General features: G+C 42.6%; 1 protein-coding gene across 1 annotated transcript in view; it reads left to right on the forward strand.

Annotated features, from left to right (window-relative positions):
* The window catches only part of LOC126233827 (heparan sulfate glucosamine 3-O-sulfotransferase 5), a gene marked incomplete at its 5' end in the record, with an annotated part of 135,353 nt that extends 116,576 nt beyond the window's left edge, over window positions 1-18,777 (forward strand). Inside the window, one exon of the mRNA XM_049942887.1 lies at window positions 9,115-18,777. Within this exon, the coding sequence (XP_049798844.1) occupies window positions 9,115-9,429 (315 nt within the window). The remainder of the gene's footprint in view (window positions 1-9,114) is intronic.
* Window positions 18,778-21,400: the final 2,623 nt, after the last annotated feature.

Genomic DNA, 21,400 nt, shown 5'->3' on the forward strand with positions numbered 1-21,400 from the left:
TGGGGAGAATCACGTGGGGTACACAACAGCTGCCGCCAGTCGATGTAAATCCGCGGCCACCTGCAGGGATATCACTCACGAATTATTACTGCGACAAATGAAACAAATAAAGGAGAATGTACACGTGCCTCATAATTTTATTAGTTTAGTGTATGTCTCTACCATCTGTAGACACTGAAACTAAAGAATTCCACGACAATCCTTTATTTTCAACACTTTCTTCAACACTACTTAAAATATCACCTCCGGCTGTAGTGTTCTTCATGGCTACTACATCGAGGAGCTCCTCCCTCACCTGCAGATCTCTATTAACACCTCTAATAAATATGGCAAGCTGCGCTGTTCCAGTGATATCAACACTTTCGTCTAGAGCTAGAGAATACGCCATAAAATCTTTACAGATATTTGCAAACTGGCTCTGGACGTCGTCTGCCATGTCCTGTATGCGACGCATAATGGTCATGTCAGATAATGGCACAATCCGAAACTGTTCAGCTTGAGATAGACACAAATGTTCCGCTGCAACTACAAAACCATCTTTTATTAAATCGCCATCAGTGAAGGGGCGCAGGGATTTTGCTAAAAATAAAGCAATTTTGTAACTCACTCTGAGAGCTGCCTCAGTTGATTTTTCTTCGTCGTCCAGATCTTCTTCGGATAGCTTCCTTTTAAGTTTAATAGCTTCCTGTGCACGATCTAGTCAATCACATTTTCCACGTCCGTAGTCTTTCGCGTGGTACGACATATAATGTCGCTGCAAATTAAATTTCGTAAAAGAATTCAGCGTTTTGTGACATACTAATCATTTTGCAACACCATCTTTTTCAGTAAACAGATACAATTCCTCCCAATGGGGGTTGAACTGCGAAAGCATGGTTGGGGTTACACAACGGCGACTTCACATGATTCTTAACCAGCGAAGTGACTGTTACGAGCTGATCGTAGTACTTTAAACGTTACACAGTCGGCGCGAATTCAATAGGCACGCTGCGGCCCTATTCAAACGTGCGCGCGCATTTCCCCTCCCTCCCCTCCCTCCCCACTCCGCGACCTTGCAGCTGCTCGCGAGCAGGTGCCTGAGCAGACGCGAGTACTCGTGCTCAAAACCGGCCAGTTGTTAAGCCCTGTCTTACATGCTTGTTGTTGTTGTGGTCTTCAGTCCTGAGACTGGTTAACGTGCCACAGCAATGCCTAGGCGACGTGCATGGCGTCGTCGCTGGCGGCGCAGCGTTCCTGTGTATCGCAGTTTGAAGGCTATTGATATTGATTTGGCTGCACAGTTTAATAAACAACAATTAATTGGAGGTCCAAATGTTTTTCGTGGACTCCATTTGAACTTCACATGTGATGTACAAGCAGTTTTTGGAGGTAGTACATGGTTGACGCTTGCTGTTGTATGGGGCAATCGTGCAGATTATGGTGGCCTTGAAGCTTTTCCTGATGCAAATATTTTGACATGGAAGACTTGGAGTATAGCAGAGACAACAGGACTTCTGGCTCCATGCTACGCTATCCTGCTGGGTGGATCCGAAAACCAACGAAGAGGTACTGAATCGAAAGGCTAAGCTCACCGAACACAAGAGAAATCATTAGAAGCATCATTTAATGGCGTGTGATTGCATGTCTGGACTAGAGAATCACCTGGATTCGGTTAGGAAGTGCGTTCGCGAAGCTGTGCGGGTACGTCGCGTCCACTCGCTGAGACTCTGATCGCGCAGTTCCATCGAACTACGGGGATGCTGATGTCAGCGCGTAAGCTGCTGCTCAAAAATGAACCACAGGTTTTGTGTGAGGTTCGAGTCAGATGATTTTACAAGCCAATCAATATGTAATAGTATGGGGCAGTTTTCAGATAACCAGTCACATATTCTTTCAGCCCGCTGTTGCTTTTTTCGTGCCTGTGTAAACACTGGCCTCTTGCCAGGTGACCGACTCCAATTGTTCACGGCATACAGTTCCCGTCGTAGAGTTCTCTCGCTAACAGGCACGGACCTCTACTCACTGCCTGCAGCAATTCCTGTCCGGTTTGGGAGCGATTTTCTTTCACAAACCGTGAAATGCGTCTCCGATCCCTCTCAGTCAGTATCTTATGCCGACCACAAATATGACGTCGTTTTTCGTGACCACTTGTGTTACAGCTCTGCTTGTAGTCACGGTGAACAGTTAGCCACGAAAAACCAACAAATGCAGCAACACCGCATGACCATGGGCACGGCCAAACAGGATTGCCTCTTTTTGCCACACTGTCGCGTCCTTACATTTACCCGTGGTTGCGTACAATGTCCGCTTGAAACACAAATGAATCGCTGCTCGCTACTGCTCATGAACATCCAGTGTGCGCTATTGAGCGCTTCGCTCGATCGCTGCGCCGTCTGTGAATGCTTAAAAATCATCAACGCGTGCACACTGGCTGACCAATTTTTTGTCTGCTGATCTTATTACAGATAAAATTAAGTAAACGGAAGGATCGGTTCATGGTAGGACTGTTGGTATTTTTAAAAGCATCGGGTGTCCGATATATCGATATTTAAAAATTTGTCATTATCTGATTTCGATATATCGAAATAAATATACTGCCTGTTTAGAGTCGTATTGATTTATTATTAGATATTCTGTGCATCAACAAGCTAGCAACTCCTAGAGCAAGAATTGAAAGGAAAAAGATGCACGTCCACCTTCGGCGATAAGCACTTTGTTAACTATGGTAACTGCATGGATGTGGCACAATTAGGGGTGTCCAATGGGTCCGTCGTTCGGTTTCGTCACATGTCGGATTTGTCCGGAATACTTCACGTCGATTCGCTGATTTTTCATTGCTAGAAACGCCAGCGACCTAGCAATTGTAGCGCCAAAATTGCGGGGACCTAAACGATGAAGTTTCTGTTGGTAGCGCCGAGTGCCGATTACGTCAGAATTTCCCCTCACACGTCTCCGTACACCGCAAAAATCAGTCTTGTCATTTAGATTTTTGTTCACGATGTGCAGCAACTGGTTTTGAAGAACGGCGCTGGGAACAAATACCACACTAATTGCGTTAACAAGTGTTTTTTAACACAACTGTTTTGCTATTCTTTACATGGTAAATCTTGTTTCTGCATTTAGACCGCCACCTCCAGTGCAAATGGACTTCTTCTTTGTGCCAGCTATACTTATTTCACAAAGTCAAAAAGAAAAACTGGACGTGGTGAAACCTGAGAGAGTAGTAAGACTCGTTCGCATGTTGTTGTTGTGCTCTTCAGTCCTGAGACTTGTTTGATGCAGCTCTCCATGCTACTCTATCGTACGCAAGCTTCTTCATCTCCCAGTACCTACTGCAGCCTACATCCTTCTGAATTCATCTCTTGGTCTCCCTCTACGATTGTTACCCTCCACGCTGCCCTCCAATACTAAATTGGTGATCCCTTGATGCCTCAGAACATGTCCTAACAACCGATCCCTTCTTCAAGTTGTGCCACAAACTCCTCTTCTCCCCAATTCTATTCAACACCTCCTCATTAGTTATGTGATCTACCCATCTAATCTTCAGCATTCTTCCGTAGCACCAAATTTTGAAAGCTTCTATTCTCTTCTTTTCCAAACTATTTATCGTACGTTTCACTTCCATACATGGCTACAATCCATACAAATACTTTAACGATTTCCTGACACATAAATCGATACTCGATGTTAACAAATTTCTCTTCTTCAGAAACGCTTTCCTTGCCATTGCCAGTCTACATTTTATATCCTCTCTACTTCGACCATCATCAGTTATTTTGCTCCACAAATAGCAAAACTCATCTACTACTTTAAGTGTCTCATTTCCTAATCTAATTCCCTCAGCATCACCCGACTTAATTCGACTACATTCCATTATCCTCGTTTTACTTTTGTTGATGTTCATATTATACCATCCTTTCAAGAAACTGTCCATTCCGTTCAACTGGTCTTCCAAGTCCTTTGATGTCTCTGACAGAATTACAATGTCATCGACGAACCTCAAAGTTTTTATTTCTTCTCCATCGATTTTAATACCTACTCCGAATTTTTCTTATGTTTCCTTTACTGCTTGCTCAATATATAGATTGAATAACTTCGGGGATAGGCAACAACCCTGTCTCACTCCCTTCACAACCACTGCTTCCCTTTCATGTCCCTCGACTCTTTTAACTGCCATCTGGTTTCTGCACAAATTGTAAATAGCCTTCTTACATGGTAATGACTGAAATTCAAATTCGGTAACTTCCCTTCCAGGAGCAAGACGCATTAGGGATTATACTTAATTTAAGCGATGTGCAGAGTCAAGCATAAATGTATTACGACGCAGTATTTTCACCTCTGCTTTAGGCGCGATACAGGCTGCGTTCACCGTGGCACCGACAACGGTCGTCAGACACCATTGCCAGTAGCCCGACAACATGGCCCGACAGTTTGGTGACGGTGAACCCCCACCTCCTTCGTCACGTTTGGCGGGTTCAACGAGGTTATGTTAGGATAGGTTACAATCAATTCTTTGGATGAAGTAGATTACATTTTGACGTACAGGAATGGACCGGATACTACAACACTTCTGTCCTTGGAAAAAATGGCTCTGAGCACTATGAAACTTAACATTTGAGGTCATCAGTCCCCTCCATTCCAGAGGCAGGGTTCGAACCTGCGACTGTAGCAGTCGCGCGGTTTCCGACTGAAGCGCCTAGAACCGCTCGGCCACCGCGACCGACTTTTGTCCTTGGTGTACAGCGCTGCAATGTGACTGAACTGTGAATTTACTTTCAGAACCTTTTCTTAAGAATTTACTTTATTCACTAGCGATTCACCAGGATCATTAACACATTTAATCACACTATGTGAGCGTGGAAGTAGTTGCCAATTGGTAAGTGATGAACCAAATTAAAAAAATCTTTTTCAATAAATGGAAATTTTATTCCTAAAATCCCTTTTTTTAAAACAGATTTAAAATTATAATCAGAAAGCACCCTGTAAATACCAAGTTACAATTTATTCGGAGGAAGAAATAACATTTTTTTTATAGTATGAGCTTTCGGGGTGAGAACCTTGCCGGTCCCTTTTAACACGGCCGTAGTCACGACCGCTCACAACAACCTCTGAAAGACTACACTGGTGCAAATCTTCAACACACCAGATTACTTTAAACTAAAAATTTTAACACCTCACATAAACACATAAACTATGCACCCCTTAAAAGGGATGGAAATGGTACAAAACACTCACATTAAAATTATTTGCCACCGAAAGTGCAACTTGTTTTTAAAAGAACTCTTACGGTGGAAGGGTGGCAAGTTTATATACTAAAATTACCATTTAAATAAAAATCCATGAAACGCAGTTTTCATAAAATGTACCAACATGCTCTACATGACACATATACCACCTCGCAAGATGATAGGCAAGATAAAAACATATTTCAGGAATTCGGCCTTTACACCTTAAGCAATAAATTCGTTAACACCGAATCCGACATACATGACAGAGGCAGCTATTAACGTATGACAGACCGACAGACAGACAGGCAGACACTAACTGCCTAACAAATGCGGACGAGAGACACACGAGCAAACTGGGGACGAGAGATTGACCAAAAAAACAAGTAGAATTTAACAACTAAATGAAACAACATATCACGGATCACTTAACTTCTAATAAACTGCTATGTCTGGCGAAGACCTGGTGCAGCACCCCCAAAACGCTCTCCGGAACCGTCCGCTGCTAGCCGCTTCAACGGACGCAGGAAGGCGCGCCGATCTCCCGTCTCAAAACGGACGAGTCATCTTGTGTCTCAGGGCGCGACCGACCAACCGATCAATGCAACCGCCAATGACCATTGCCTGAGCTAACTCGAGCGGACTGGCGGCCTAACACATACTGCCGGCCGGAGTGGCCGAGCGGCTCTAGGCGCGTCAGTCTGGAACCGCGCGACCGCTACGGTCACAGGTTCGAATCCTGCCTCGGGCATGGATGTGTGTGATGTCCTTAGGTTAGTTAGATTTAAGTTGTTCTAAGTTCTAGGGGACTGATGACCTCAGATTTTGAGTCCCATAGCGCTCAGAGCCATTTGAACCTAACATATACTAGCACTCCGGACGACAGACAGACACTGACTGTCCGACACTGACCTGGCTGACCAACTGACCAGACTCGCCGCCTTTGACCAACTGCCGAGCTCATGGCGCCCCTTAAACGCACGTGAACAGGCATTTCAAGTTTCTGTTACGTCACTTTTTATTTTAGTCTTAATCTAAATAATGCAACTCGTTCCGAACATGTTCTGTTCATCTTCAGCCGTTTATACATACATACACACATATAGAGAAATATTACTTAAAAATAAACCGTCTTAAACTAGATTAATCTAGAACTCTTTGTCCATTGTTTTTTACTGTAGCTGCTGGTCTGGCATTTGGGGGGAAGGAGGGGGGCAGTGTATGGCTAGAAATCGAAATCAGTGATGTCTTCTGCTGATTTTCTTCCTTGTGGTTGACTATGTGTATCACAGTATGTATAGGATGCAGACAGATTTGCATCAGTTATGTGTTACGATATTAGTGTGATAGGCTTTTATATGACGGTTGATCACTTACAATTTCATCGTCTTGCTGCTTCACTTACATCACTGGTGTAATGGTGGAGCTGATGATTGACATTTCAGTATTGCATATTATATTTTGTCAGTGATTGCCAACGTAATTCACTGCACAAATTGCTTCGATGTTATATACACAACACAAGATGGTGGACTGTAACATTTGAGTCTGTATCGATTATCGAGGATTTGTGTCGATATTCTTGGTACTGACAGATTTGTAGTCAGTTATTTACATTGACATATCTTGAATCTATTTAATTAGAACTGGCTTAAGACTGTTGAAGAATTCTGAGTTTTTGAATTCGGTTATTTCATAAAGAATGTTATCTCCATGCGTTGTGTTATGTATGAAAATTTCCATTTCTTTCATGATATCCATTCTTTTACTTTTGGCTATTTTGTGTAAAATTTCGAGGTTGTTTTCGACTTTCGAAGGGTAGCCTGTGTCTTTAATGTGAGTTGCTACTGCTGATTTGTTACATTTATCAAGCCTGTAGCAGTCTAAATGTTCTTTGAATCGGGTTCTGAAATTTCTGCCTGTTTGGCCTATATAATATTTATTACACTGTGACTCTTGAAATTTTCCCGGCGTATCGAATATTCCATAAGATTTCGGGATTGCAGCCGGATCTCATCGACTTCTTTCCACGATATTTCGGCTACCAACCTTACAGCCATCTTCAGGCGAGTGTCAAACACTCGCCTGAAGATGGCTGTAAGGTTGGCAGCCGAAATATCGTGGAAAGAAGTCGATGAGATCCGGCTGCAATCCCGAAATCTTATGGAATATTTATTACACTGGCTGCAGGTAACTTTGTAAATGCCAGACGCATCAAGACTTGAATCTGGTGGTTTTATATTGTGAATAAGCTTCCTACTTAGTTTGTTGTTGGTGCTGAAGCTGATTTTTACTTCTGTGTTTTTGAATAGTCTTGCTAATTTGTCAGATACTATTCCAAGATATGGGATTTTTACATATTTGACTGCTTGGGCACTGTCAGTTATGAGTGTAGTTTGATGTTGTTTGTTCAGTTTATTTTTTATCTGTTGTGACATGGTATTAATAAGAGAAGGGTCATGTGTATATGTTATGGTTAAATTAAAAGGAAGGTCAGCGTTGACCGTTCATTGATGGCAGAATCGATTTTCGATCACATAGTGGTCATCTTCAGTGCTGATATGTACAAATCACAACTGTGGTCGCTTCTAAGTTTTGGTTATTGATAACTTGATAACCAGTGTCTGAGAATTTGTACATATCAGCACTGAAAATGATCACTATGTGATTGAAAATCGATTCTGCCATCAATAAAACATCAATATTACGGCCAACGTTGACCTTCCTTTTAATTTTACATATATGGTCGTTGTGCACACAGCACTCCATGGAGTCGCCAATCAATATTTTATGGTTTCTATAACTCATGCAAATCTGTCTGCATCCTATACATGCTGTGATACACATAGTCAACCACAAGGAAGAAAATCAGCAGAAGACTTCACTGATTTCGAGTTCTAGCCATACACTGCCCCCCTCCTTCCCCCCAAATGCCACACCAGCAGCTACAGTAAAAAACAATGAACAAAGAGTTCTAGATTAATCTAGTTTAAGACGGTTTATTTTTAAGTAACATTTCTCTATATGTATGTATGTATGTATGTATGTATAAACGGCTGAAGATGAACAGAACATGTTCGAAACGCGTTGCATTATGTTAGATTAAGCATTAAAAAAAGGTGACTGGTAACAGAAACTTGGAATAAATAATAAGTAGAAAGTAGCTAAAACCAAACATAATCCTAACGACGTATGACTGCTTTCTGACCGACTGGAGCGCTAGTGTCGCTCCAGCTGTCAAACTGAAACAATTTTCGAACCAGTGTCGTGACTGTATTTATTAGACTGTGGGTGAGGCGGGCTATTTTAAACTGCGCCGTCCTGCATTAATGAGTAATTCTATTCTGTTGGATGTGAGGTCCGCCAGTTATGCGAAACACCGTTTTTCTCAGTACCCAAACATGTTTCGGCACCAATGTGCCATAATCAGTGGGTTTTCGTTTTTATTTATTCTTTTGGGTTCACTGCTACTACTTGTCGATCTACTGCATGTTTGAGGTCCTCCACTTGGTCCTCTCTCTCTGCCTCCTCATTTTCCTCGTCCTCAGTCTTCTCAATACAGAGTGTGCTACATCCGATGAAGTTATCTGACGAATAACCCTCTTTATCGTCGCTTAGTGGATCCTGCGCATCATTCCGATCGTCGGCCACCTCCCACTCCTGCACATCCGGAGATTCTTGCTTAATGCATACATACTCGATCTCTTGCTTCACACATACAAGTGGATAAGTCTCTGGTACTGAATTTGTGGGAGTCGCCAAAAGAACATCTGTGCGTGCACTACTGGTGGACCTCACATCCAATAATTTTAACTGTAAACACGGCTAATACAAGGAGCTGCAAATAAAAATGATGGATAATTTTATTGTGGGAGGTACTGAGTAAGACACGGTTTTTTTGGTTCCGCAGGTGTTCGACCGCGGCCAGATCCTGGTGGTGAACGGCGACCAGCTGATAGAGGACCCGGTGTCGCAGCTGCGGCGCATCGAGCGCTTCCTGGGCCTGGAGCCGCGCATCGGCCACCACAACTTCTACTTCAACCGCACCAAGGGCTTCTACTGCCTGCGCAACGAGACGGCCGACAAGTGCCTGCGCGACAGCAAGGGGCGCCGGCACCCGCGAGTCGACCCGCGGGTCGTCGCCAAGCTGCGGCGCTTCTTCAGCGAGCACAACCAGCGCTTCTACGAGCTCGTGGGCGAGGACCTGGGCTGGCCCGAGGAGTGAGCGCCGCCCGCCGCCAGCACCCGGCACTGCGCACGCGCCAGCGGCCCGCGGAGGCACCTGCGGGGCTCGAGCTGAGGCGGCCCTGCGCGACGGCAGTCACCGGGCGTTCCGGAGACAGCCGCGAGAAAGGAACGAACGTCGCCCCGGGCCGTGGACGAGGTTGTCGCCATCTGGCAGTCGCGCGTAGAATCTACCACTGCTGGACCCGCAGACTTTGGAAACACACAGCACGGTACCGACGGCCAGATACTGAGCAACCGACAGCTGAGTGTTCAGGCGACAGCAGAGCGAGCTGAGTCTATGCTACCAGTCGTACGGGAGACGTCGTTTTTCGTTTTGTACATTCCTCCACACTCTTTAACCTTCAGTTACCACAGACTGTACAACAAGAAAGAGCCGAACAATTCGCCACCGATGCTTTACGTGGCTGCGGAACAGGTGTAAAAAGAACACTGCTAAAAAAAGTGTAATAACTATTATAGTTTTGAGCCCTCAGGTTCATGTGCTCACTGTTTTTAAGAAAAAAAATTAATTGTAAAGTTGCTTTCTTTCCTACGGTAGTCACCAATTAGCGCGTTGATTCGTTCACCAAATGGCACCACGGAATACGCGATTATTAGGTTTCCCATGTTCTGTGATGCAATACCAAAGCAATAATACGTGCAGACTGCCACTGGAAATTGTAATGCGAATTTAATTCCCGCGTCTATAGCTAAAATTAAAACTTTAGGTAACATCAGGCACGGCACAAATGACACGGTGAAGTCTTACGAGTACTTGAGCTTTCTGTCGTACGCATTGACTTTGAACGTGCTGCTGGATTATTCTAGGAATGTTGTACTGTTTCTAAGAGTGTCAGAGATGAAGGGGAAGAAACTGCCGGGGAAAAGCGGCCCCGTTTCTCCCCCTTCAAAATTTTTCACTTCTTGGCGTTTGTTTCTCGCGTAAAGGTAGCTCATTTCCGACTGCGACCAGAAGCGCGTATTTGGTCGCCTGGTGAAGGTCGCCGGAACTATCGGAAGGAAGACGATGTGAGTCGGATGGGTGGGTAGCAAGTAGGAGGGAAAGGCGGACGCAGCCGGGATGCACCCCCGCCGGCGCCCCGGCTGCCTCCGCCGAGGGGGCAGTGGGGGAGGTGCCCCGCGTGCGTGGGCGTGGTACCAGGTTCTGCCGCCGCCCTGGCGTCGTTCGCCTCTGATGGCTGCGCGTGACTACTCTGGAGACAGACGGTCTGGGGCGTGTCCCAGCTGACCGAGACACTCGCTCAGACTCGCGTACCGTTCCATTCAAAGTGCCATAGTCACACGTACCTCTGGAAAAAAAAAAATGTTTGCGGATCATCACGAGAGGAAATGAAACATTAGTATGGCACTACGTGCACAAGGAACTGTCGGCGATTCCAAAGCTACTGCCCTGAGCGTCAAAATGAAGCTGGAGATAAAACGCCGTGCCGCTGAAGATGACAACATTGCGCAGAAACCTCATAAACCTCACGTGAGAAGTTCTTCCGTCTGTCGGTCGGAAGCTGTGACCACCTCATGTTCACATCTAGTTTTTCAGACAACTGGCGTGAAAAATGTTAAAATTCGAAAACGAAGGTCGTCCGTCGCTCTAATCCTCTTAACGGAAAACTGTCCTTCCTTTACAGACTTTTGTCACGAATTCTGTATTTCTTAAATGTATGCGCTTGCCGTGGCACACTAGAGGAACGAAGCAGCGACGATGTCACTCTTCAACACAAATTCCGTGCACCATTTCGGGCAGAAAGTAAAAGTCACACCGGCACACCAGCCCATAAACAGCACGGCTCTTGAAGTTAGTACAAAATGTTTCGCATATCGCTAGTTCAGAGTCAAAACGTAAACGTGTTGCTTTGAACATCACAAAACATATCGAATCCTTCAGCTGAGAGTGCTTGTACCTGTACCAACTTCGTAGATAGATGTTTGGTCGGGATAATTGCTGACGTCTGCCGCTAAATAAGTTGTTAACAGTTGTGACAAAGGAGGTGCTGCCGAAATTTACGGGGAAAATCACGCTAATAAAACCCGTCGTACTCATTCTCAAGCCGGACACGGTAAACCTTACGCGCTAGCAATTACACAAGAGTGGGAAGCATGGGATGATGGCGGCACGTAATAGAAATCTTAATCGGAAATCTTAATCGCAATCAAATGATACTCGTAATCAAACGTTCTTTGTTGTAACATTGGCAATAACATAACATTGTTTGAAGTTGAGAGTTGGCAGCGAGGGCGGCGTCAGAGTGCAAAAGGCACCTAATTCAATGATTTATCAGTTCAACAGGGAGTAAAAAGAAAAGTGTGCCCGGTTTTGCTGAAGAAGGAAATACAAAGTTTCGTTCGTAAGCTGTAGATAGTTTGCGAGTGTATTTATGTTATTCCCATTTTTGTTGCAGATCTGATGATGGTCATTAAAGACCGAAACCGCTAATCTGTTAACAAACGGTTTGTGACCAGAGACGTAAATTAAAGGAAATTTATTACATATACGGGTCACTGTTTTTTCGCGACGATGTCGCAGCTTGTGGTACAAAGTTGTCTCCGCAAAAGGAATGTTTCGTTCACACGAAGCAAAACTTAAAACAAAGAAACCACATAGTACGTGTATGCGAGGAGATTTTATCGCTTCTAATACAGTGACTGTCACGGTTACCCCACCACGAGATGCGATCGACAGCAAAGACGCTCGCCTTGCTGAGGTAAACTATCACAAAAGTTTACACCCACCGAGACGCACGGCAATCTGAAACGACAAACGGCTGTGACGAAGTCAAAGCAGTGACCTTCCGTTTCAGCCCTCGATGCTTTTGTAAAAATAGCAGTCAAACAGTGCTTCGAGACAGGACATTGGAGAAAACAGACTATTTTGCAAGACTCACCAACCTACCTTGAACACTGCCAGACAGCTCACAAAGTAGCACTCGATACCGTTGTTTCTGAATTATCTTCGTTGGAAAATAGCAGCAGAAATCCTAATTATCCCAAATTAGGACTATATTGGCCATTACTCAACGTGAATATACAGTATTTTGTAACCTACAGATCTGCTGCTTAATTCAGACAACAGAGTACTCATGGATGTATTCGAACTAGTGATAGTGACAGTACGAAGCCTACCCTAGTACAGCCCAACAGTTTTTAAAGCGAGTGTCCGACCTCAAAGTACATCGGGATGCAGCAGTCAATTACTATTTTAGAGCACGAGTTTGTTTACGTTTCCTCATGACACGTTCGCAGCACAGAGCGCAGGTAGCTGTTGGAGATACCAAACGACGACAGACCCACTCGCTGCCCCCGATGCGAGTACCAGAGTGTCATTTGTTTGGACGACAACTCCCATAGGCAGGAACGGCGTCAGGAGTGTCACGTGACAGGCCAACATGCGAGGTAGGGGCCCACGTGGCCGGGAACGCAACACGACAGCTCGGCGCAGCAGAACCTGGTCCCAACGTGTGGATCATATTGGTCCATGATGAAGTACGGCTGTTAATATAAGATACCATATTTTTTATAGTCCATATTGGAAGCTGTTGATAAGTATAGGGTGCGCTGGCACGGGTCGTGGTTAGCAATGGCCCAGCAGGCTCCGCCGAATTCTCAGCCTTTGGTGGAAGCTCGCGTTTCCCCTGCCGCCGGAAATTGTCACCGTGGGAAGGGCGTAGCAAGTGACGCTCCCCCGAGTCTAAAATTTCCGCAACACCGCGGAACAAACCAGGTCACGAAATTCCTGAATTACGTTGAGGAACACTGCTTCTGGTTCATTCCACTTCCTCATATATCTCAATACCTCGGACCCAAAGCCCCCCGACAACTGACTTCCGTTCATTCAGTTAGCTTCCCCCTTACAGTTCTGTTCTTTTGGAGCTTTATCAGATGATATGCAATCGATTTCGCAAAACTTATATCCCATCCCCTCTTAAAGGTGCGCAAGATTGGGTTTAATTCTTCCGAAAACGATTGTACTTGCGTTAATATAATTCCCAACGAACACACCTGGGCGGGCAAGAGAATCGAATAACCAGAAGTCACTTTTTACAGAAGAGTTACTTCCTTTCCATTTTGATATGGAATTGCAACTCTCCTCAACTGTTTGTAATATGTATTCCAGTCCCCCACGATTTCTCCTTTCTAGTGCTTCTTCTACTGCCCAGGTAAGTGACTGTAGTCGCCTTAACATATATTCCCCACCATGTAGTAACGAATACCCATTCTTTAGCAACACATTTGAAAAATTTTCAGTTCATTTCCCTCTCCTTCCTACCGCATAGTCAGAAAATCGTCTTTATTACTAGGCCAACGTGCAGGTTTCTCTTGTTGAAGAAAGCATTCCTCCTCGCCTATGCTACTTTCTGTCGTTGTTCTTCTGCTCGCTTTAGTGTTCGTACTTCTATGGCAGTATTGCACCCAAGAATGATAACTCGTTACTACAGTTGTACTTTTCAATGCTTATTTCTTCGTTTTGTTCACTTAAACTGCTAAGCAAGCTGTCGTTCAATTCAAAACTAATTATTACTATTTACTTACTTTGTGCCGGAGGAGAATGTCATCTGCAAACGTTAATACTGATATCTGTTTCCACTTATGGTTTCGCTCCTGTTCTGAATTTCAGTTTGGCTTCCTTCACTGCCTGATATTTAAATTGCTTAGAATGTAGTTACGAAACAATTAAAACCGTGACTTTTTAATTCCAGTTCACCCTTTTCTACCTTCGGATCGCCCTTCATCACAATTTTTTTTTTTTTTGAGAAGGTGCTGTGAATCATTCAGAGTTTCGTAAAAGTACGTCCATGTACAGTATTCAGCCTTCATTTGGCCGTGGGTTTTCCTCCCTTTTTTTTATATAGCCCAAAATACAGCTGTCTCCTCCTCATTTGAACCTGTTACATGAATGTTAGACCGGCGAAGGTGTTCCACGTTCCAGCCGGCCGCGGTGGCCGTGCGGTTCTGGGCGCGTCAGCCCGGAACCGCGTAACTGCTACGGTCGCAGGTTCGAATCCTGCTTCGGGCATGGATGTGTGTGACGTCCTTAGGTTAGTTAGGTTTAAGTAGTTCTAAGTTCTAGGGGACTGCTGACCTCAGATGTTAAGTCCCATAGTGCTCAGAGCCATTTGAATCCACGTTGCACATTGATGTTTACAATTTTGACAGGTTACTCTATATTCTTGTGTTCATCGTGATAGAAATAAGACACAGCGAAGTTAACTTGGAATAAATTAGACAGTCGCTTTAGGGAGTGCATTCTAGCGCGCAACTAGGGTTTCTTCACAGTAGCGTGTTGGTTCTGATCCTCTTTGTGGATTGTGCTTATTTCGTGATCTTCTGGTCGCCTTTCTGTGGCCTGTTTTTGACATTTGCCTTCATCAGGATAAGGTGCGCTGTACTTGAACGATTTATCAGTCTCCCAATCTCACGTATTCATTCAGGAAGAACACATGCTTCCCGATATTGCATCGGGAAATTATAGCAATATCGTTTTATTTTAAACAACCTTGGGTTGAAAAGAGAGCGTTTCAAAACGGAACTGCACGCTCCACCTTGATTGCGGTCAGCTAACTGCTCATCTCTCTGTGTTGTCACAGGAGACGATCTTGGGTCACATGGTGCCTTTGGTAGGTTCATATTTCATCGCTAATTTTATTAATATGTGGATATCTTCACTTACAATGGTACCTGATAAAAACTTCAGTTCTAATATTCCTTGCCCTGTGTTATCATGTTTCTTAAAGTTTTTCTAACCTCGCTTCCATAAAACAGAGCAGGTTTCGATATAATGTGCATTACGTTTATAAAATATTTCCCACAATGCCTATGAATGGATATAATTATTTTGATGCAATTCTGGATATTGTCTTCTACGCGAGCGTTTCACCCGTTAACAGACATATTGCAACCAAAATATTTAAATGAATTTGTGTGCTGTATAACGTGCTTCTTTTCCATTATATTAGCCCTCTTCACATATTTCCCTTACATGATCATTGTTTTGAATTTGCTAGTCGACATGCTCTCTAACCTCGCTTCCATAAAACAGAGCAGGTTTCGATATAATGTGCATTACGTTTATAAAATATTTCCCACAATGCCTATGAATGGATATAATTATTTTGATGCAATTCTGGATATTGTCTTCTACGCGAGCGTTTCACCCGTTAACAGACATATTGCAACCCAAATATTTAAATGAATTTGTGTGCTGTATAACGTGCTTCTTTTCCATTATATTAGCCCTCTTCACATATTTCCCTTACATGATCATTGTTTTGAATTTGCTGGTCGACATGCTCACGTAATACATTCTTAGCATTTTATTCATTCTGTCTTTTAAAACCACTATTAGCACATGATCCCCTGCGAGTAAGTTTGTCGTAATACCATTCAAATGCCCAAGTACATTCCATTTGTATTCGGGTTCATGTCTATGTTCATGTCAAATAATAAAGGAGACAGTCCACAGCCTTGTCTTAGTACTTGACTAACTGCTAGGGACTTTTGCAACTTATGTTTCTAAATACTCGCCCCTTTTTATCATATTGGGATGTAATAAATTGAAGTTATTTTTGTTCTTTCAACATTGCAGCAACATTCAGGCTGTTTTAGTTTTATTTCTAGACCATGTCCTCTTAGACAAATTATAGATTCAGGAATATCTTCTGAAGAAAGCTCAATTATTTGAGCTGAAACCTAGGTAAAGGTTGGTTTCATTAGTGCAATCGAGGCTGATAGTTTTTTATAAATAAAATTGAAGTTAAACCGAATTACATAAACTTTTTCTTTTATATACCACTGTAATTTGCCTTACTGGGTCGTGAACGTTTTCATAATATAAACATAGCCTACAGACAGAAAGATTGCATTCTCTGTCTACTATACGTTTTAATTACACACATTGCATCTATACACATTCGTCTTTTATACAGTTGCTCTGCGGCTTCAGCAGTATCATTGCAGCTAAATAATTGATTCTTTTTTTTTTTCAATTATTTGGAGGTGTATTTTCTGTGCGGAGTTCAGTCATGGCTTCCCTTTGTAACTACTTCGGACGTTTTTGTCATCTGTCCTGTGTGTGTTGATTATCTTTGCTTCTTTTCATCTCTCTGTGGCCTTCCCACAGTTTCATACGTATTTCATCTATAACAACAATTCTGTTCGTTTCTAGGTTCAATATTTGACACGTTTCGCATTCATGTTGTCGCACCCCAGAGCCTTCATTGATTTTTTTTCTCTCCAAATCGTGCTTCAAATTCTACTACGGGAATGGTACGATACTCGTCAAAGTCGACTGTATCTGTTGTGCAAAGGTCTTCTATGTTTCCCAACAGTTTTGTACACTGCGTCAGTTTCCTCGAATGTCAAGTTTCTCAAGACCTAGAAGCAGAATCTTAGGGACGCAGTAATGTAATGATCCACTCTTTCTCCCCTAGGCTGATTACAAACAGTTGAGGCGAGAGACTGCGGCTGCCGCTGCTGGGTAAGCGTGCTTCCAGCCCGGGCTGTTTGAGGCGTCCGCCCTGGGCCCCCGTCCCGTGCCACGCCAGCAAGGGAGGTGTCTCTGGGTGGGCCTCGAGGCTCGGATGCGCCGCCACGTAGCCTGACCGCGCAGAATCCTTCCACCAGTTTCACGGTGTTAACGACAGAGCTGACAGAGCGAGTCTCCCGCCGCTGCTGTTCGGTTCGTCGTAGACTATATAGTACAGTATGTGTGTGTGTGTGCGCGCGCGCGTGAGTGTATGTAGTTGCTCTCCATTGTTGACGCTAGAGCCCCGATATTACGTCAAGTACGATGAGTTAGAGACGCGCTCGTGCTGTGCAGGAGACAAACGAAAGCGGAGTTGACCCTCTGCCAGATGGTTGTCGTTCTGATACACATACATATCACTCTTTTATTTAAATATATATATACATACATATATGTCTTCACAGAGCGTCTTGACGCCACTATGCAAACCGAATGGGCTGAGCAGAGAATCTACATGAGTGCATCTCAGCTGTCGTGGCTTTGTTTCTCTAGCGCGGCTACGCTTTATTAACTATTTGTAAGATAAGATTCCGTAGCCATTCAATTTATTTAGCTATTTTATTTACATGTACATCGCAATTCGTTGCACTTTTCCCTGGCTACACGTCCTACCGCAATAATAAGTTTCAGATTGATAATGATGTATTCTGCAGTCAGTGTAAACAATGCTAGACTGCACTCTGATAATTCCTTGTATGCTTGTCCACTGAAGCCAAAATATACTGTCTGGCAGAAAATCATACGTCTCTTGACTTTGAACATGGCAGTTAGGTACAATCGCCTTGGCTGTAGCCTCAATAAACGACGCTTTTGTATTTTAAATATAATTCCTTGTTTACTTTAGCCTGTCGCAAATACATCAGCTACCGGTAATTAAGGGAAGCATGCAATAAGTTCAGTTGTATTACAGCAAGTCGTTTTAACCGTGATGCACAATTCTCAAAATCGTTTGCTTACCGAGACGAATAGTATCGCATATTACAACCACTTCTTCTCCTACATCCAAAAATGTTTAATTCTAAATGAAACATTCGCACGACGCATCTACGTTATGGCCCCTCTGCACGCAACCTCTCTCGCTTCATCCATTTCTCCAATTACGTTTGCCAGTTTAAATGTTAATAGACTTTTTCACCGTAAATACGAAAATAATGTAACTGTCAGATAATTATTTACGCGTAAGTTCCATGCCAGTATTGCTAGCAGATCTTTACGTATTCGTAAATGTTCCTGGAACCTGAACTTCATAATCATCTAGTTATCGCCATGAGCACTTTACGGCTTAGTAGTTTTGAGCAGATGTGGGATATTAAACTAAAAGAAATATGAGTGACAGTTATAAATCTACACGTGAAACGCAGGTTGTGATGATATCCTGAGAGAATGCTGGCACTATTGGCGCCAGTTTAGCGTAAATTTATATCCTAAATCTATTCTGTCGTTGAAACACGATTAATCTTGACGAGAGCTTTAAATTATTGTTCCGACCATTTACCTCCTTAACCTAGAACGTAAGTTCCGGCGCTGACCACAGAGGTAACTGATTTTCCCGCACAATTTCCTCGACCCAGTACTTAGCTTAAGGAACACCAACAACGTGCCTGAGTGTTGCGAGAGATTGCGCATGTTGTGTGTGAGTGAGAAGCCGCGTCAGCGGCGAGTGTGCCAAGATGATTGATTAAGAGATGTGCAGTGAAAACTATGTTATTTTTGATAGATTTAATTCCGTTAACAGTGTTTTATATGATAAAAATATATACTATTGTTTTCATGTAACATCATTAAATATATAATCAAGTAACTGGAAAAGCAATACCGCATTTACCCTTTGATATCCCTGAAGAGGCACCTCCCTGACATGTTTATATCAATTTTATGTGTTTAACTATCTATAATTAAGAAGTTACTTATCAGAAATAAAACAAAAATGAAACTATGCATATCATTATTAAGACTAAAGAGCAATATGCTGTAATTAATACGAAACATATCATTATTGACTGTCAAAGTGTATAGAGTTAAATATATTGTATGTAGGAAGTACAGAGAGATTAAGAAGCAATACTATTAAGCAAAGTGGGAATAAAATTATTACCACAAATATTATTAAGGGTACAAGAGTTCAGATGTTTATTGTACTTTCAATTTGTGGTCTCAGGAACTAAAAATTATAAAATACATTCACCTACGAGAATGATCAGAAAAGAAAACCCATACATATCATGATAGACATATCCATTCAACATTTAACATATTCTGTATTATAGAAACTTTTGATGTCAGATCTTTATTATCTCACGTCATTTTCTGTCATTAGACGCGAATATTTAATGTAGTTACTGTGATATTTTATTTTTGTTAAAAGCTCTACTGTTTTGATATAATGAAAGGCTGACGAGGGAGACAGCTGTTTCTAAAATTAAGACATAGGATGAAATTGTAGAACAAAAGCAGTCATCTTCTCTGATGCTACACAGAGTTTTAAATTACTGTTTTCAGCAACCTAGCCGTATTAATTTTAGAGATGAGTTCTATTTTCAAAAGTAATTTGAGGGTAGCAACATTTTGCCACAAATAAAAAAAAATCTGGAGTTTGATCCTTCACAAAATCATGGCTTAACTTCTCTGATGATGACAGACGACACAGGCCGGCACCTTTGCTTAAGAACCGCTTATTCTTACAAAGCCCCGGCTGCGTTGTCTGGCGCAGAAATGGAACATGGTTTGATTAGCGATGTACAGATATTCTCGAGGAAATCTCATTTTTTGACGTCAAGGGAGACATCAAAAAATGAGTTTATTAGTAGCGAAGGATCAAATTTCAAATTTTGTATAAATATCGTCAATGGCTAAGCGTAATCGCTGTGCAAGAAAAAAAATGTTTACTAATTTTATAAATATGTATATCTTTTGTAAAAGTTAAGCAGAATTTATTATTATTTTCACCGCATATTGGTCCAGAAAAATAGTATTTGTTGGGCCTACTATACCTGGATTAGAATACTTCAGCTAGAGGTGATTAACGCATTGGGGGCGATACCAGCACAAAACATCATGTTTCTCTTTTCGGATACCATCACAAAAATTTTCTGATGTTTAAAGACACCGATTTATTTGAACTGTTGGATATATTGCTGTTTAGTTTACACTTCAGTCCTCAATGTGTTAATTGGTAAAGTACATAGGCAATTGAGAAATATAAAGTTAGATTTAGTTTGTAAATGTATTTGAATTCATATTTTTGGAGAGGCAGATACATGTAGTGGTTTATAACAAAAGATTCAGCGATAGACATTCTTCAGATCGTCTTAGAAGACTAGAATGCAAGTAACTGCTTATAGGGACTTTACTCTGTGAATTACATTGGTTTCCTGACCTATCCCAATCCGTGTCCCTTGACCAAATGTCGCCTCTCGCCGCAGTACTGCCGTTCCCCACGCTAGATGCCGTAGGCTCACACATTCGTTATCTACAAGAGGCAAGCAGGCAACATTCACTTCCGCTACATATTTATTTCCCTCCACACAAAACTGAGGGACTTTGGACTGCCTGACTACTACACGAGATAGATTGGCTGCTCTTCACGTACGAGCTGTTTCATCTGTTGGCTGTAATAGGGTCGACCGAAATTTGCCCAAAACTCTCTTCTTGTTGAGTTCGCCCTACATCAGTAAAATCAAGCCCTTCTGTCCGAAAAAGTATCACTAAACAGAAATGAAACCAGACTTCCCTCCTCTTCTGCAGGTACCTATTAATTAAAGCTAATGTACTTTAGATTCGAGTTCTTGATGGAAATATCTGCAGCCACTTCAAATTCTGGGGAATTCCTTTCTAAGAGAACACGACAGGAACCCCATACCTGGTAGAAGGGGAAAAATCGCCTTACGGAGCCGCTGCTATTTACCGAGATGTTCTTCAAACAGATGTGGGTATTAAAAGCTCAAGGTATCACTTTTTTTTTAAGTGTAGAACGTAACAAATGTAGAAATAACAAGGTGTTGCCCGACTATGAAGGAATTAAGAATGCTGCATTCTAGTTCTGGTGCATTCTTTCGCGGAGGATATTTATATGGTTATCTTGTTTCCAACAACAGTTAATGACCTCCAGTACCCTATAGTTTTCTATTTCTTCTTGTACAGCTGCAAAGTATCTGGGGCACGAAATATTAGAAATGGTTAGGTGTGAAGCAGCAAAACAGTCTATTGTAGGGCAAATGATCATGAGATTAATGAATGGAATGCATTATCGCGTCATCTTCATCGTAAGTATAAACTACCACCTAATAAACAAGGAGGATTTTGTAGACTGCCACCTTGATGCCGCTTTGCGTGTAGTATACCTTAAGAGTAAGAAACGTGAAACGACAACAAAGAGGAGTACTCTACGGAATAACGCCTTTTAAAAAGGAGCTCTAATATAGGGTACAAATTT

The sequence above is a fragment of the Schistocerca nitens genome, chromosome 1 (genome assembly GCF_023898315.1).
Source record: "Schistocerca nitens isolate TAMUIC-IGC-003100 chromosome 1, iqSchNite1.1, whole genome shotgun sequence".
Lineage (NCBI taxonomy): Eukaryota > Metazoa > Arthropoda > Insecta > Orthoptera > Acrididae > Schistocerca > Schistocerca nitens.